The sequence below is a fragment of the Dermacentor silvarum genome, chromosome 2 (assembly GCF_013339745.2).
Source record: "Dermacentor silvarum isolate Dsil-2018 chromosome 2, BIME_Dsil_1.4, whole genome shotgun sequence".
Classification (NCBI taxonomy): domain Eukaryota; kingdom Metazoa; phylum Arthropoda; class Arachnida; order Ixodida; family Ixodidae; genus Dermacentor; species Dermacentor silvarum.
The window spans coordinates 215,936,722-215,956,438 of record NC_051155.1 but is presented as its reverse complement, the minus strand read 5'-3'; the positions used below and the strand labels follow the sequence as shown (position 1 = coordinate 215,956,438).

General features: G+C 41.9%; 1 protein-coding gene across 6 annotated transcripts in view; it reads right to left on the bottom strand.

Annotated features, from left to right (window-relative positions):
• LOC119442612 (uncharacterized) overlaps nt 1–19,717 on the bottom strand; it is a 162,879-nt gene that overhangs the window by 127,537 nt on the left and 15,625 nt on the right. For 2 of the 6 annotated variants that reach the window (XM_049662264.1, XM_049662267.1), the window contains one exon: nt 1,249–11,214. The exons of 2 other annotated variants lie outside the window; for them this stretch is intronic. In XM_049662264.1, the coding sequence (XP_049518221.1) occupies nt 10,807–11,214 (408 nt within the window). In that variant the 3' untranslated portion in view covers nt 1,249–10,806. Of the gene's footprint in view, nt 1–1,248; nt 18,529–19,717 lie in introns of those variants that run through there. 2 more of the 6 variants (XM_049662268.1, XM_037707551.2) reach the window with 2 other exon arrangements.

The following is a 19,717-nucleotide window of genomic DNA, read 5'->3' as shown; positions in this document are numbered from 1 at the left end:
TCACTTGACTACCACAAACGCTAATTACAGACTACAAGCAAAATAAATCACAACTTGTCTTTCAGATTACCGCAGCAAAATCAAAGACAAATGAGCTTTCATTACTTTTTTTTTTCTGCATTGCCTAGAGCGTAGTGGCTCAAGGCAATGCAGAAAAACAATAATGCCCCGACTGCGGCGAGGAAAGGTCCACTTTGAACCACATGCTGTGGCAATGTTCTGCATTGCACCACTTGCCTTTCAACAGGCAAGAAGACTGGGAAGAAGCCGTCAAGAGCGACGACCTTTAAGTCCAGCTTCGGGCTGTCCAAAGGGCCTGCGAAAGGGCTGAAGATCACGGTCTTCCGGCCCTGGTGCAGGTGCGGCCCACGACTACAAAATAAAGTTTCTTGTCTGTCTGTCTGCATTGCCTCGAAAACTTTTGTCGTTTTCTTGTTCTGATGATTTGTGATGATTTGTGATACTTTATTTAGCAAATGGAGAACAGTAACCAGACTTTTAATATTCGGTTGTTGCAAAATATTTGGTTAGTTTAGAATATCCAAAAATACTGAATAGCTCATAGAACTTACTTGCGCTAGTTGATAACACAGTCTGGTAAAACAAATTAGAGTGCAAAAAAACACACCCGCATGCAGTGCACGCACAAACCCACACACGCAATCACTCCTACATCTGGGGGGCCTTTTTGGAGCGCGAGTCGTTTGCAGCACTGTAGAAGCTGCAAAAATTCTTAGCCGATGGGAAGGCTGAATGCCCCTCGAGATGTGTTCATCCGCGCCGTATATCTGCTCATGGTGCCTAGATAATCTGCTCAACATGCATGCGTAAAGGTCCTAGCATATGGTCACACATCGCTGTAATGTATCTGTATCAAGCAAAAACAAAACTCTAATCCCGCCACTAATCAGACAGTTACGCCCAAACTGTATTCCACTGCAAAGTATACTGCCTGTGTATACGCCTCGATCGTACCGTCGGCAATGCTGCAAACGACTTACGAGATGAAGTATAGTGCGTATAGTGTTCGATTTGTATTCGAAACTTCTAATATTCGCCCACCCCTAAAGAAAATGTATTATCCCGGCCGTGGTTTCCCGCTCATGGAGTAAGCGACAGGAAAGTTTCTCCACTCATGCTGCCACCTTTGAAGCGTATGACGTACCTGTCAGCATCGGTATTGACCAGGTATTGGCCAACACCTCCGGTACTCGCCACACAGTGAGAATAATTCACAGAAAGCAGCAGTTGGTCACAGTCCAAGTGAGTGACGTTTTTATTAATCGTTGAAACCATCCAGAAACAACCAAAAATTGTGGAACGTGTTACACACTTTCCCGCTTAAAGCAAAGCCAAGCAATGCTCCCAAATTTTATGTGACGAGTACAGCGTCCTTACACAGCACGTATTACAGTTCATCATGTGCAGCGACGCGGCAATCTACAATGCCCAGCAACTGGCACATGTGTTTGATTACTCTACAAGAAGACCCGGTGCGATGCACTCAGTTCACCCAATCAATTCTTCCTGCACTACACAGTGGGGTACGCTATATAGAACATGTGCAGAGTACATGACGCATGGCTTCTTCCGTACTAATGCCAGAGGTGGCCATGTGGCACACCCGCCCCACTACTGTATGTAGACCATGCCGACTTCCATGGCAACCACATGCAGACCTCTGCAGGTGTCCGTGGTTCACCGCGATTCTTCTGCACTACAGAGACTATATATAGCGCCACTAGCATGGTGCTTACATGGGGCTCAAATTGCTACGTGATAACTTAGTGAGCATGCACTGTTGGTCCCTGGGGCTTCGTCGTTAAAACAGAAATTTTCCACCTCCAAACGTTTCACTCTTTCATCTTTGTTTTCATGTGCAGTTAGTCAGACCTATGCAAGTGTTTATTCACAGAGTAAATAATAAATAATAATAGAATAAATAAGGTACCTCTCCGCAACAACCAGATGCAGCTCAAACAGCTGAGGCTATTTTCAGTGTCGTTGAAGAGCTGAATTTTTTTAATGTATTTCATTTATTAAAAGGTCCCGAAGACAGTCTTCAATCTAAGTTGAAGAGAACCATATATGTTCATTTGTTTCTTCAAGCAGACCCCGCACTCGTCTGCGACTTGCATGGATTCATCACGATCTCGACTGAAATTCAGTAACACTAAATTACAGCTATAGAACCGCACATGAGGTGTATGTAAGAAAGGATGCTATAATGGACATATATAGTTATTTTTCGAAGTACAGTCTGGTGGAGAAGGGATGCCATAATTGTTCAGCACGATCTGACAACAGAATCATTAGCTATGCCATTTGAATACATCATACACCACAGCATGGACAGAGGAATAACGAGCAAAGAAAACAGTCGACACCCTACATTATTAAGCTACTGAAATATGTGTTTTAACATATAGTATGGATGTAAAAGCCAACAGAGGTGGAAAACATAACACAAGCTGTAAGTGCACAAAGAGAGACAGAATTTTAATAGCAATGCTAAGAGGACCTCCTAATCACATTCCTTTGAAAATGTTAAATCTGCTGGTTGCTATATAAACTTGCATATTAGGAAAATTTTTCATCCTAATCATCTTATGAAGATGAGACAACCCAACAGTGAAGATTCAGAACCTTCAAGAATTTCAACTCAGCTCCATAGCGCATTGTCCTGCTCTTCTGCTAATGTAATCCTATCATCGGAGCTCTGGATCACAAACAGTCTTGCAAACATCAACACCTAGCTCAAGCAGTGACTGTGCTGCCGATGAAATCCATGCGAGATGTAGCCTACTAATGCTCACAACTCGCGGCACTTCATTAGCAGTGCAGAGGGCTTCTACCAAGCATCCCAGTAATAAACTTGCATGAGAAATCGCATCTAGAGAAACAATCAGCATTTTCATTTTCTTCAAGGTGTTTCACCTTTAAACCTCGCTTATAGTGAAAAAAACAGCTACCGTTCAAGAGGAAGCATGCATTCGAAGAAAAAAAAAAGACCCATTTTCTATTGCGCTTATTTAACACACACATGCTGACTTCTATCGGAATAAGTAAATGATAATTGTTACTATGTGCACTAAGTAAAGAAATAAGTATAATGCAATTAATACTAAATAGCCCACATCCAACATACTGCCCAAGTACAATGGCATTGGGTTCTGCAGCTGAGTTCTGCAACCACAAGAATGTATACCTGGACAAGAAATATGCTTAGGCTTACTGTAAAGCTAACGGTTAAATTCCTGGGGAAGTACCAAGTTCAAATTTAAATAGAAAAACAGAAAGTAATGGTTCAAACAAAAATCTGTAGCAATGCTAGTCCACTAGACAAAATCGTTAAAAAGGCACATTAAAGGTTTCATACAGTGAACAGGACAAAGGACACAGCTTAACTAATAACACTGGCAGTGCAGTGTTAAGGAATGCATGAGTAACATGGGCTTCCATCCAGAAAGGAGCTTAGCATGCCTCATTCTTCACATACATGTAACAGCGATTCAGTGAAAACATGCACGTGGTGCGAAGTCTCAAGAGATAGATCAAGAGCATTAGTCCTGAAACACACAAGAGCAGCAGCAACCTGTAAAAGCATAAATCCAAGGTTTCTCGCTTAGAAAAACAAAAAACTAACATTCAATATTGCTTTGAATTCCTGCTTCTTTCATAAAATGTGAACAATGTTAATTATTCTGTAAACCTGCGGTTGATTGCAGGGGCAGCACTCTAAAGTGGGTGAGAGGGTAGTCACCAACAACCCAATATTTCTTCCTCCCCCTCCCCCCCCCCCCCAACTCACCCCCTTCCATCTGCCATGTAGTACCAAGTGATAGAGTGCCCTAGCACACTCCCCGAAAAAAAAAATGGATAATCATGTTTTTCTACCCCCAAACCCACAAAAATATCCTGGTGGTGCCCAGGATAATTGTTGAAGAAACATCACAAAATTACTGTAACAGATCAGCATGGTTACAATGTCACGAGATGACAAAGAGCTTTTCTGTAAAAAACAAGCCTTTTAAGAAGGTGCCAGTATTCTGGTGTCACCGGAAATCTTCTAATAAACCACTATTTGAAATTGAGCCATTCTGTTTCAACAATAGTACCACGTTTCAATGTAACTTTCAAGCTTCAATTCTGAGCATGCCGTTACATCCAAGTGCTTATATATATCACAAGTGACCTGCATGCAACCAGTATTGGTGGAGCCAACTTCACTTTGCCAGTAAATTGAATCATGCATGCAGCAAGAACCCATCAGTATGCTTTTAGACATTTTTGTGCAGGCAGAACTGTCATGGATGGTGAACTCACTACAACCAGACACTACATGCAAAAGGTGGCTCTGGCTGGATATTATGGCCAAATGATGAGGTTGCAAACAAGGTGATCTGGTGATAACAAGTGTTTCTCATCTTACGGGTTAGGCTGTTGTTTTGCAGCAAAGATGGGCTTCGGTATCAATCAATGCCCTACAGACTCATTTGCAGCAATGACATGCTGTTTGCTTTTGACAACTCACATAAAAACAAAAGAGTTTAGATGATGCAACCTGAATAAGTTATCCAGATACGTTAGGTCAACCTGCAGAGTTAGTTAGCCCTGCTACAAAGATAAAGGAATTCTCAAGACTGGAGCCGCAACACACACAGACACAAGATGTGCAGGCTCATTATGCTTTCACAAGGTAAATTTACTTGATATTGAGGTCCCTTACTTGATATTGCATGGCACAGGGTCAATTCACCGACGTCAAATTCATAAAAGTGCAACACCAATTTCCTTTCCTGATACAAATCTCATATCAGCATAGCAGTACTTATTATGATAGTTCATACAAGCCAGAACAGCAGAACACACGTTGTAACCAGCTGCCGATAATAAAAAAACACACGGCAACACTGAACAGATCAACAAGGAGATGTACCAAGCACACCACGCCAGAAGTTGGTATGAAGCATGTTTCTGAAGCTTATTTTAAAAACATATGCAACAATTGCCATCAAACACATGTCAATGCTAGAAGCCTCAGATACCCCTGCCTCTAGCTCTAGTGTGAAACTTCCACTTCTGCAAAGCCTGAGATATTCTAAATGCACATTAAGGTGCAACATCATAACTAGTGCACAGTTAATGACAGCCTTAAATGTAAGCAAAGAGCATGACAAGCGTATGGGAGAAATCTGATGGTTGTTTTGCCAGCAGCACTGTTGCTGCAAAATGATAATTATGTTCATGCTAGGCCAAGCAGACAAAGATCAATGGCCAGTACATGACATGGCTATAGCCGTTTCCCAACAAAATATGTACCCATAACAACAAAGTATGCCGTCAGGTCAGGCAAGATTGTTTGCCCAAAGTTGTACATGACAGTCAAAACAAAAAGAAAATAATTTTTAAAGGCAATGGCTTCATAGGGACCCTAAAGGACTTGACCTATACGCAGTTGACAAGTGAATGGTGACTGCATGAGCAACAAGTGCTTCAGGCAATGCGATTCTTCTCAGTGCTCCCCAATGGGTACTTCCCTGAGTGCTTATTTTTGCCTTCGTGCTCAGTGCTAAACCTGAGTCACATACATGCATGCCAGCCTCCACAGGTCCTACGTCATCATGGTTATGCACTTCTATCTGTGATTTGCTAATATTGTGTAATAGCAGTATTTGGTTGCGTTGTCGATGCTATTTTTGTACATATTTTATGTAAAACTTTCTCCCCACTCCCTCTGTAATGCCATTGGCCCTGAGGACATAATAAATCAGTAACCAAATAAATTAATTCAGTAATTTCTTCTGTGCAACTAGTAAGCACTCCCAGCAAGCAACAGTTCTGCACGCCAGCTCTTACTGAGCTTAAGGCATCTGCCATAACACTGTGAGCAAAGCGCCCATGACTGAATTATTGAATAACAACCCAAGCAATCCCCTTTTCAAAGTGAATTTCAGCATCATCTTATGATGTAGCAAGTGCTACAACTCTATTCTTACAAGATGTTTAAATCATAAAATGCCAGGGTACGTGCTGATAAACATAAACAATGATACATTGAGCTCCCAAGTTCATAACATGACTGCTGTGTTCTTCTCTTAGGGTTCAAAGATTTTATGTTTTGACCCAGAAAGCACACTCGATAGACTAAGCAGGGTAGAAGACAAATTAGTTGGACATGACTTTTAATCAATCGTCAATAAGGGTGGGGATACTTTCAATAGAATTATTTTTTCCTTTTTTTCAGACACTAATGCACCAGGCAGATGGCAAGAAATATCAAGCATACCAAGGAGTTACAATTTTCAATTCTCAAATTTATCTGGCACACTCACTATCAATCACTACATTTGCATTTCAGCTGTGTGACCAAACAAGCACCTATTCCCTTTATCTCATATTTATCTGTCACATTTAGGCAGACACTTTGCTCAGTACAAAAGCAACAGCATCATCTTAAAAGCGAACATCACAAAAGTAGCAATATTTATTTTTCTGTCAGGGAGACATCCTGTTGATTATGAAAATCAAAAAGGCCATCTATGCTTCAAGAAAAAGCCATCACTGTTTTTGGTAGCAGAGTCCTACATTGCCTCAGAAAAAATTTCAAGGCTCAGAATCAGCCTATATACTAACCATGCCACTGCCAATAATACCCTACTTCTAAACTTAACCCTAAAAACAACATTTCATTTCTCAGAAGCTACTAATTATATTCATTACATTGTTCTTGTCCCTTTTTCCACGTTTCTGACATCTCACAACAAAATAGTTAGTGTAACAAGATATGGCCAACACACACAAGATGCCTAGAAGACACTACCATTTCTACAAACGTGCAACACGTGCCACTTGTGAGTTATCGCATCAAGGGCCATTCAAAAGCGTGCACATTTCACTTGAGTAATGAGCAACACGGGCAAACAGCACTGAGCATGTTACAAAAGACTGCTGCTTTACAGGAAAGACAACTCATCGGCAAGAGATCACACAACTGCTTTCTGCCTCGCAAATCACAGAGACCAGCTTTCTTTCTTTCCAGCAGTCAAATGCATTGCGCTGAAGCTTTGCTGCATGTTGTGTAGTCAAGTTCCACAACAGAGGGCGACTATTCTTTGGCATAAACTTTGAAACATTTTGAACAGCCTGCCACACCATCCAAGAAAAATTCGTAACACCGGAACAATGTAAAAAATAAACAAGCCGTGAAACAGGGATGATATATTTTTCTGTAAATGCTGTGTCTTTACTCTGGCTGCTATATAAAGCCAACACTACCTATGAGTGGTTCAAATGCATTACCTGTGGAGCTTCAGAGCACATGCAGAGACATTTTACTGCGTGACAACACTAAGGATTGCTGTGGGAATAACAGCGTTCATTAGATAGAAGAGCTAGCAGTTGAGAATTGCACGTGCAAGCTGCATGATAAGAAGCACTTGGGTCAATGCTTCAATCATGACTCAAAAACAGCTTACCCCAGAGTTGCACAGAGAGTGAATGAATTCATTCATAAGTAAGGCACATACATTTCTTCACACGTAGAGTGGACAACACTGTGTTAATGGCGTTCAAAATACATCCTCACTTGGAGAGAACCAGAAACAATACATGTACGATGAAACACAGGCAGTTAACATATAGCTTCCACATAGGCAGCTTCTTCCAAGCCTCTTCTGAAAAAGACGTGCTATTGGGACAGGAAACAACAAGCACGAAGTAAAAGCCTGTTCACGCACATACACACGCATGCATGCACACATAATGCTGTCTATCGAACTGCGAAAGCACTGCAGCCATCTAGACAACTTGCTATTGCAGAGTTTACACACCATCATGCAAGGGCGTTCATTCAATAAAAGCTCTGTGCAACATAATGAAACATGCCAAGAATGTTTCCAAAGAAAGTGACAAAAGAAAGTGAAATTGGTTGGTTGCTTGTCTAGACGCATGAAAAAAGCAGACTAAATGTTTTAATGCACAACCAAGACTTGATGCAATCTTGCTTAAACATATGTAAAATTAAGTGCTATTTCCAAAGGTAAAAAAAAGCTGTCGAGGACTCCGTGCACAATGCATTTGCAATCAAACACAGTCGACAGAACATATGAGAGGTATTATGCTATGCAACTCAGCATGACATGAGAACACGCAACCTAAGCACGAAAGCTGGGTGCAGTTTCACTTCATAAGCAAGCATCCATTATGACAAATGTGATGGAACTCTTTTGCGCAGCTTCCACTAAATATAGCTTCATGCATGTTTGAGTGACACAAATATCCGGGCTGCCTCGAGCTAAATTAAAGAGCACAAATGGAGTTTGCTCTTACACATCCTGCATAAATACAAGGCCAACAAATGACAAAACAGGTTTTCACCGTACCTTAAGCATGAAAACACGCTCTCACACACAACATTCAATGAGTGATGTTACTAGCCAAGGGAACACTGACAATAGATGGACAATACAAAGTCCCCTCAGAAGATTTAGGCAGCATAACACTTATGGCCAACAGCAACTCAAGATACCTTGATGACAGGTGACTCTACCATATGTGCATGCATTCACTCTTTCAACGAGTTGTGTGTTGAATGGCAGAATCAACTCGAGAAAATGTGGCAGCAGAGAAAACGGTGGCAGAGGAAAACTCTGAAATGCTATCACTTCCAGGAGCTGGCTGTGAGCACTCAGGACTAGCTGCCACATTCAAAATTATATCACAGATTCTTGCAATGCGAAAAAACCACTAGCAGCCAAAAGGCACCAGAAAATAAAAAGGAAAGACAACGGAATCGGTGCCCACTGGAGCTTACGCCTAAAACAAGAATTGTTTACGTACTTTGAACAGTAGTTCCACTGAGCAAGCGCTTTAAGTAAAGTGCTGTATTTAAACGTAGCATCTTATGTATGTAAGTATGTATGTATGTATGTATGTATGTATATGTATATATATACAGGGTGTTTTGTTTTTATTCATGCAGATACATTGCAAAAGGAAAGCGTTGACTATTCACAACACGTAACCAACCTTAACTGGCCAGTTAATGGGCATGCCAGACATTGAAAAGGGCACACGACCATTAATGTACGGAAGAGATATTTCTTTTTTAGATTTTGAAGAAAGACTCATGAGAAAATTTCACAACTGAGCATTTAGTGCCTGAAAGAGTGTGTGCAAGTGACTTTTGGGTAACCTTAAAGCATTTATTTCAAATGACATGCATAAATCTGCTTCCTGAAACTTTAGTTGCAGCCCCATGTAGCCAGGAAGACAACTACTATATAAACTGAGATATAAGTCGAGACTTATATCTCAAAAAGGAAGCTAAAGGCGCCCCTCGTCTTATATAGCGGTCTTTAGTCGAATGCGAGTTGTCATCTGGCAAGCTGTGACAACCTTGCCGAAGCGAACGAACGGCAACGCATTTTGGAAAAAAAGCATGCGGTATTGCAGAGCGTAGAAAGGAAAGCTGCTGAAGTGCAACCCATGCAAAACGTCATTTCGTGGGCATAGTGAGGTTCATCCGCAACCTTGACACACTCGCGGACTTTGTGCGGGCACTTCGTGCGCGCTCGCTGCCAGTGACTGTGCATACAATTCGCTGCAAAGCCGTGGAGCTGGCGCGAGAAGCTGTTTTCAAAGTGGCCAGCGACAAACGGTAGTCTTCCAAGGACATTGCTGCTACTTCCAACGAATGAGACTACAGCCCCGGTGGTGGGTGAGCGGCGCAGTTTCGAAAATAAATGCGTGTCAGCGATTTTTGCTTGTTTTCCTTTTTTTCCTCTTTTTTGCACCTAAACTTTGGGGGTCAACCTATACTCCCACTCGACCTATAATTCGGTTTATACGGTATATCCAAACATTATGAGGATACGCAATGGCATCATGAAGGTCACCATATTGTTGTACACTTAGCGTGGAGAAAAGCTATGTGTTATCCCGATATAGCTTATCTCCAGCAAATCAGTGTGAAAGCTGTAAATAGAACAATAATATGGCCTATGTGACACCACCTGAATACTCCCTATATGCTGCATTTGCATAAACATGAACAATTCCAAGTCTTTCTCTATTTTTTTTCCCCCCCAACTTCAGACATAAATATCTAATCTGTGTTACATTCAGTACCATGTTATATATGCAATAAGGTAACCCTTAATAAATATTTTTTGATGCACCCAGCCCAACTGCCAGGCCTCCAACTTCTCGAAGAAAGCCAGGACTACACCTATGTAAATGAACTTTTCAATGTAAACTACAATGAAGTTTAGCACAATGCAGCACGACAGTGCCAGCCAGTTGACGGTGACACTGGCAAGAACCTGGCCTATTTGTTAACTTATTATGCTTACGGGCAGTCAAAATGAATGAATTGTACATTTTTCCATTTTTTTATGCCCTTGAATCCGGTCGTCACAAGCAGCAACAGATCATTAAACAATCACAACAGCCTGTTTTATTTTTGAAGCACCAAAACGGCATCTCCCACATTACAGGTCCCGTTATGTTCATGCACATGTACTGAGAAAGTTCATAATGCATCCGATGACTGCATGATTTCTGAAGTCTCTCCATACATATGGAGCACTTGGCTGTTCATTCAAGCTGCCATAAATAGCAAACAACGGCAGCACAAAATTATTTATTTTCAAATCCGAAGCTTCACATCTTATTGAACATCATGTGTTACGAAAACTTTTTAAAAGGGCCTTAAGATTTGTTACCATGGAGGTCTGTATGTCAAAACGACCACAATCACTGTTATGCATGTTGTCACAATCATCATACTATCCACTTGAAACTTCACCAGAAACAGAAACAGAAATGATAAATTTTAGTACTAAGGCATAACAAAAAGTTAATTGCAGGAGTCATGAGGGAGGTAGTGGCCGAATACTTTGTACCAGGGAGGCCAATTCCTGTTCTGGTGAGGGAGTGCCTTTGTTGAAGCTTAGTGGGCCTTCCTAATTTGGTTGCACCTGGACTAGTATAGCCCCACTGGCTCTTGGCATTTTTCTTTTTTTGGCTGGTGTCAGGGGCCACTCCAAGCCTGAAAATGTAGTGGACTGGAGGAGGATTTGAACCTACAACCTTCGGATTAGAAGCCCGGTGTTCTACCTCTGCTCCACACCACCACCAGAAGCAGCAACTGAAGTGGGAGGTAAGGCACCAAGGCAACCAGCAGGTAAGCTCTTCCAAGTAACAAAGGGCCTAATAAAGAAACGACAAAGCATGAAAGTGTCAAACTCAAGAGATAAGATAGAATTCTCTGAACTGTCAAAACTGATCAACAAGAAGAAAGTAAGGAATATTCGAAATTATAACGTGGGAAAGATTGAGGAAGCCATAAAATATGGAGGCAGCATTAAATCAGTGGGAAGAAAACTTGGCATAGGACAAGGCAAGATGTATGCACTGAAAAATAAGCAGGGCAATATCATCAGCAATTTCGATGATATAGTAAAAGCAGTGGAAGAATTCTATACTGACCTCTACAGTTCCCAGAGGAGCCAAGCTACTTTCATTCGAAGTAGTGATGAACACGATACAGAGGCTTCTTCTATAACTAGCGATGAAATTAGAAGGGCCTTGCAAGACGACCCAGGGAAAAGCGGCTGGAGAAGATGGAATAACAGTCGATTTAATAAAAAATGGAGGAGATAGCATGCTTGAAAAGCTTGCGGCCCTTTATCCGCAATGCCTCACAACTTCAAGTGTAACAGAGAACTGGAAGAATGCCAACATTATACTAATCCATAAGAAGGAAGACAGAGAATTGAAGAATTATAGGCCCATTAGCTTGCTTTCAGTACAGTATAAAATATTCACCAAGATAATTTCCAATAGAATCAGGGCAACACTTGACTTCAATCAACCAAGAGAACAGGCTGGCTTCAGGAAGGGTTATTCTACAATGGATCACACCCATGTCATCAATCAGGTAATCGAGAAATCTGCAGAGTACAGCAAACCTCTATATATGGCTTTCATAGATTATGAAAAGGCATTTGATTCAGTAGAGATACCAGCAGTCATACAGGCATTGCATAATCAAGGAGTACACGTGGCATACATGAATATCTTGGGAAATATCTACAAAGATTCCACAGCTACATTGGTTCACCACAAGAAAAGTAGGAAGTTACCTATCAAGAAAGTAGTCAGGCAAGAAGACACAATCTCTCCAATGCTATTCACTGCATGCTTAGAAGAAGTATTCAAGCTTTTAGACTGGGAAGGCTTAGGAGTGAGGATCAACGGCGAATATCTCAGCAACCTTCGGTTTGCAGATGACATTGTCCTATTCAGCAACAATGGAGACGAATTATAGTAAATGATTGAGGACCTTAATCGAGCAAGTGTAAGAATTGGGTTGAAGATGAATATGAAGAAGACAAAGATAATGTTCAATAGCCTGGCAAGGGAACAAGAATTCAGGATCGCCAGTCGGCCTCTAGAGTCTGTAGAGAAGTTCGTTTATCTAGGTCAACTACTCACAGGAGACCCTGATCATGAGAAGGAAATTTACAGAAGAATAAAATTGGGTTGGAATGCATACAGCAGGCATTACCAAATCCTGACTGGAAGCTTACCACTGTCGGTGAAAAGAAAAATGCACAATCATTGCATTCTACCGGTGTTAACATATGGGGCAGAAACTTGGAGGTTAACAAAGAAGCTCGAGAACAAGTTAAGGACCGCACAAAGAGCGATGGAACGAAAAATGTTAGGTTTAACGTTAAAGAGACAGGAAGAGAGCAGTGTGGATCAGAGCAAACAGGGATAGCCGATATTCTAATTGACATGAAGAGAAAAATGTCACCGCCCCTTCCACTCCATGAAGATGGTCAAACAGCAAAGCTGTGATGGCTGAACGGCACTACTTGCGGGGGATGGGACGCATCGGCGTCCACGAGCGACGGCATTCCTAGCGCGTTGTGGGGGATGGGATGCATTGGCGTCCACGGGCGACGCTTTTTTTTTTTCTACAACGTTCCCAGACAAGAGTCCTTGACCAGAGCTCCGTATATACAACCAACACTAACACGAACTCCTCTCACACCCCACTCCTCCAATGACCTACTTTTTTCCTACACCGCCATTGGTTGGCATGCCTCACGCTCTTCCCCTTCAACAAGAGTATTGGACGGCGCGACTTACGTCAGCCCCCCTCCCCATTCTCCTTTTCATCTGCAACCTCTCACAGCATTCTCACAGGGGGAAAGGGGTCACTCCAGCCCCTTACCACTGTTGAGCTCTTCTTTTCCTCTCCTCTCTCGCTAGGTCACGTGGCCCCTTTTTAGCGAAGTCCGACAACGACGACACAGGGTCCGCATAAACAGCTTCGCCGTAAAAAATGGAGCTGGGCAGGCCATGTAATGCGTAGGATGGATAACCGGTGGACCATTAGAGTTACAGAATGGGTACCAAGAGAAGGGAAGCGTAGTCAAGGGCGGCAGAAAATTAGGTGGAGTGATGAAGTTAGGAAATTTGCAGGCGCAAGTTGGAATCAGTTAGCGCAAGACAGGGGTAATTGGAGATCACAGGGAGAGGCCTTCGTCCTGCAGTCGACATAAATATAGGCTGATGATGAGAAAAAGTGTGCATCAAAATGTTCAAGATCTCTCCCAGCAGAGCCTCAGTGACACAAAAGCTTCAATTTGATACAACTTATTCAGGCACAGTATATTTCGTTTGATGCGACAAATTTTGACTGAGTAATGTTCCATACCACTACAATTGACACAAATTGCTGTCAGACAGCAAAGTACTCCATGAAACCTGGTGGTAGAAATGGTGTGGTCAAGGAAAAACACAAAAGTAGCTCACCCCACAAAGAAGACATGCAAGTATTTAAGCTTGATCGATAACATCAACTTCATTTTGTGCTGCTTTTTTCATAGTTCACATCCAAGCTTGGCAAATCAGCAGATGGTTTTGTTAGGGTAAGCATGCCAGCTCACGATTCCCATGGTGCATTTTCAGTGCTGCAGTGTGCTTCATAGGTAATCATGCCACAAATCTTGGAGGTGGGCTCGATTGATGTAAGAAGCAACCAGCGGGTCCACAGCCAACCAGCCAGCAACAATTACAGCATGCCTATGCTTTTAACAAGTTTGCCTGTGTGCTTACAGACCATAATGGTAGAAGCTTGAGTTCAGGCAGAAAGAGCCAAACTGAATTCATGCACCATGACATAACCATAGACTGCCAATATTCGCACTAGCGACAACATGCAATGCACATCAAGCAGTTGACATTGGGGTAACAGAAAATTTGCAGCTATCTCGGAATGTAAAGTAGATGATATTATTGCACTAAAGCGCAATATTGAGCAAATGTCTATTAACAAGCATTACATGGTGCCGACATTGTAAAAGGCAATGAAATTACTTTTCTTAAAGCCATTATGTTCATTTTATAGCACTGCCAGACTACTTGGGCACTTTTTCCACCACACATGTCCAAAAAATTAACTGGCTGCTATGCCAGGTTTTCTAGCTGCATAAATTAGCATTTCGAATGCAATTCAACGGCTTCATCATAGAGATTTGATATATTTATTTGATATATTTATTATATAAATTTTGCATGATAGGAAGTTTACAGATGTGATCCATGTCTCAATGCGGTTTTAATTAGCTTTAATTGGGCAAAACATTGGTGAGCAACAACCGTAAATGTGTTGCAATTTTACTGCCATAACACAGCATTAAAAACTGACGTGGCAACACGACGCCCATACCGCTTACTAAAACACAATGAAGTCACAAACTGCAGTGTCATTATGGATGTATAATAGGGGCCCCAGTCACACTTCAACTATTCTCACAAAGAAATGTGAAGCTCCTGCACTGCTGTGGCTAACAAGCAGAATGGTTGGTATAAGTTAATTTTAATATTCAGATGATGTGAAAGTGACTAAGAACTTAGGAAGACGAAAAAAAAATTCTAAAACTGGCACTTGTCTGTTTTTTTTTTTCGCGACTCCCAAAGGTATCCATCTTCATTCAGACCATTCCAGCATTATGCGTCTCTGCTATGAAGCAGACATGTGACATCTGGGAAGCAGTGCATTTTGAAATGGAGCATTGCTTGAAGAGCACAGCCATTTAGATACTATAGCCTTTTGGATGATGGCAGCATAAAATGACAGCCACAATGCACGAGCCAAGAACCAAGAATAATCAATCTAGTAAAACAGTCACACCCACTCCCTCTATGTTCTGACATGCCCATGAATAAGATGTTAGCGGAAAATGACACGTTCACACAGCTGCCGCTCCCCTTCGGCAGCATGTGAATGTCAAAAAAGAACAAACACCATGTATATACATACCAATATACATTATATATAATATTTGTATTTACTATTGTACAGGTTCTATTTTATGAAGGAAGACTGTATGCTATATGCACACTATATAATGCCTACAACTGCTGTACAGCTCTTTATGTACAAGCCTTCCTTGACGACACGGGAAGGCATCTGAGAAAAAAGACCAGTAAAGACCGGTAAAGAAAGAATGAAGCTAGGAGAGGGGGAACAGATGAGACAAAGTTTTCAAGATGGTGGTAACAATGTGCAACTTCAACCCACACTTCCAAGAGAGAAAGAAAATCCTCAGGAATGAGGGCACCAAAGTTATGGAGGACACTGTTCTCGAGATTGCAGGTACACAGGCTTTGGCGCTCCAACAACGAAACCGACTTCGCATAGACAGATTGCCAAGATAACATTGCAAAGCAGCAAAAGTATGATGAGCCGCGACACAAGGGGCACCTCTGTGAGAAACACATGTGGCAGCTGCCCACTCCTTTGAAACTACTAGTCCACAAGACCACCAACATTGCATGCATGGCCATGGAAGAAAAATACTTTGTAGCAACACATAGTATCATGTATATCACAAGGAACCAAACACAGGCAGGTTCATTAGCTTTGGGTATATGATCCAGAGATGGTCAATACCTTCTTATACAGAGCGTACAAAACAAACGAAATACTAAGAAAGTGTTCAATGTTGTTTTCAACTTCTTTGAAGAGTATGGCTTTTAAAATACAGGCACTCATAACATAGGGGAATGTGCATGTCAGACAATTATTTTCTTTTCATTTCGCTTAAGGACAGAAATTCTACAAAGCATGAAATGTTTGCCAATGTTTCAGTGCACTATGTTAACAAACAGTGTTTAAGTCTAAAAAAGAAAAGATAAGCGATAATAACTTTTTGTTCCCATCAGACTCTATACATAGCCACATCTTCTTCACAACCAAGTCACACATGTTATTACCTTACAACATCCCCAATAGAGTTAAATGTACATTCAAACAGAACTATACCCACAGCTATCAAGTTAGTCTCATCCTAAGCACATAAAGTGTGAGTAAGAAAACTGGCGGATGTGCCTTCATGAACCTCATGACAAGGAACAAGAGCCAATATTCAGGCATAAAATAAACAGCATGCAATCTCTACTGACTTTGCACTCTCTAAAACAAGAATTTACAATTTACTTGGACTTGCTTCAAACTCATCATAGGTAGCCTGTAATCAGGTCATAAAAATAGTATACTGCCAACTACTACCAGCTTTCAAACTCGATTAGTGCAAGTACGCACTATACCAAACCCTACTGCTTGTCCATAGATGTGCGAGTTATGATCTGATGCATTTTCGATTTACAAGAGTTAAGACATGACAAGAAACAGCAACTCCTTCATAAAGTGTTAACCAGGCACTAGAAAGACAAAGCACTGCCCCCTATGTGCCTACTGTGACCATTCAAAGTACACTTCCTGGAATCCTAGGAGCAAGCCTATTCTCTATGCCTTGAAGCTGCTAGCTCGACGCAATGGTATGTACCTATTCAGAGTGAGATCTTAGACTATTCCACAAGTTTAGAAGCCAGTATATACCTGAGGCTTTTCCTTGTGAGGAATGACGCGTAGCTAAGAGGCCCACAATAGCCCTAACTAGCAGAAACAGCGCACTCTGCAAACACCACAGCAAATGTTATACCTGAACCATTACCGAGAGTGAGCATGGCAGCAAGGACGATTACCTCAGTGCAGCTATGGTTTAAACATGTTTAAACCAACCTGATGTCAGTATACATCAGTAAAGGTGACTACGTTATATAAGTATGTATGTGAAATATGTTGACCTCCCTGTTCGAGCTTATGCACTTTCAGTGTGCACTTTCCTAAGCAAAGATCCTCGTCAACCAGTATAGACTTTTTTTTTTTTTCTCCTGCCTTCCTCTATCCCTAACACGGTGTCTTCATATACAGTCTGCATCTCCCTGAATACCATTGGCCATCCATATCGAAAAAACAGCAAATTGATACCTGCAGAGCATATGTGGCACAAACAGGAGGTCACAGTGCAAGAAGCTCTGAGAAAAGAGGATGAGCTAAGAAAATATTGTAAGTTCATTTCAGGTTATCTTTCTCTGTCATCTAAATTCCTTTCACTTTTTATAATTGTTAAGCAGTAGTCACATGATTAAGTGAAGAAAGGTAACACGCAGTGTACCCCCTGCTCAACGAAAGGTCAGGTCACAGGTCTTCCATGTCAATAAGACACCTCCACAGAAAAAAAATATGTATAAAAATAAGTGCTGCTTTGATATTTCAGTACATAACTTATGCAATCTGGCACAAAATGTATGAATACTAAATCTCTCCTGTGTGTCCTGAAAATGCATACTTGTTCTGTTTGAAAATCCTGAATTTATTTTTGCCTTTATTCCAGCCCACCATTGCTTCGCAGATGCTGGGAACAAAGCAAACAATACAAAAGCTTACATAAACAAGAACTAGCATTCCTGAGAATTGCCCGAGTGTGGCTTACACTGGAATGAAATGAAAATAAAATTTAGAAATGCTAGCCTCTTTTATATATATATATATATACATGGTATACAAGAAACTAACATCGAGAAAGAGAAAAAGGTACAGTGCACTGGACAAGCCACTTTCTTTACCTTTTCCAGGTCACATCGGCCTTGCTGCATTTAGGGTCAGCACTAAAGTGGGTAAGACTTTTTTCTTATCGACTGAGTTTTTGTTGAGCAGGTGTCCTTTGTACAAACAGAAGAGGAAAGAAGGCTTAGTGATGATGAGAAGCATAGAGATGCATAAGTGCCTCCATCAACCACCTCCGCAATTATCTCTCACTGTGCTTCCACATCAACGGCACATGCGCGCACCCGTCTATCTACAACAGTGCCTCAGGGAGGAGGCCTCCAGACAATGTCTGTATAGAGGAGTACACTTTGACGGAACAGCTGAAGTGAGCAAAGTGAGGAAAATGGAACAATGTTTCTACAGGTGCAGTTGAAAGAGGGTGGAAGAGGACAGGGACAGGCTCAGTGAACAGGTGCTGGAGAGCTGCAATGCCACAGTCAAGGCTACGAGAAGACAAGAAAGAAGACGATGGCAGCCACAGCGATGCAGACGATGAGCAAGATGAACGAGACGAGGCAGGCAAGCTGGCAGGGACGCTTCTTCTTGGCCACCTTCTCGATCACAAGGGGCAGGTTAAAGGGGAAGGCGAAGGGTGCAAAGAGGCATGTCAAGGAAAATGCATTACTTGGCTGTTGATCTGGGCACATTACAAGCTATCAGAACAGCACTAATCTGAGCTGGTTAGTACCCATCTCTAATGAAACAATACAAGGATGGGACTGCAAAACAATGGCAAGTTGACAGTGCTATGGTTATGGTTGAAAATCTGCACTAAGGCGGTATATTGAAAGAGTGAAAAATAAGGAAGGCACTGCGTCATCAACATTATTTCTGTGCTGTTACACTTCTTTATGCATGCCATGACGATTATAATAATGGTCGAACAAAGCCTCCTCCACGATGTAAGATATATACTCTTTAGGTGGGGAAACTTCTCGGCCTGCTTGCGAGACGCAATCAACCAGATAAAGTAGCAACAGCACACGTCCAACGGCCCAGTGACAGCAGCAGACACCTATCAGTGGGGCAACACAACTCAGTTACAACACAGGCGAGAGCTTGCGCGGCCAAGAAATGCGCAGACAAAGAACGCGCACATAACACTACCCTACCATCACGTCTCCGTATGTGCTCCGTCAAGGCGATGCTCTCTCCCCCATGCTCTCCCCTCACCACAGTGACCTACTTTCACGCATCACTCAATCATTTCGGATTTCCCATGAAGTGCAGGTTGCTATACCAACAGGAGATAAAACCAATAAAACCTTTTCTGTCTTCAATTTGCATCGTCCCGCCAAGAGGTATCCACTGCTATCACCGGGCCTATTTGCTACTTTACTTGATCAAACGTTGCTACTTTATCTGATCAATCGCGTCTAACGAGTGTCCTTATCTAAAGAGTATACATCTTACACCGTGGCCTCCTCTCATAGACTGACACAACTCAAGTGGAACTAAGCAAGCATGGTCATCTCAAGGGCAAGGTATGATCAACAAAAATTATAAGTACGCAGGGTCAACGAAGGAAATTACAAGAGAAACAAGTGCCGGACTGGGCGCTCTTGCTACCATTAATTCTCACTGTTCTTTGACCCTGACACAGCAAAAGGCACTCCACACAAAAAACAAATGCAAGAAGATGTGTAAACTTGTGACGTTGTGGAATACCTTGGGCTGCAGCTACAATTCTCTGCTGACAACAAAGAGCCATCTCTGCCCAACTAGCTTCAAACAAGGACA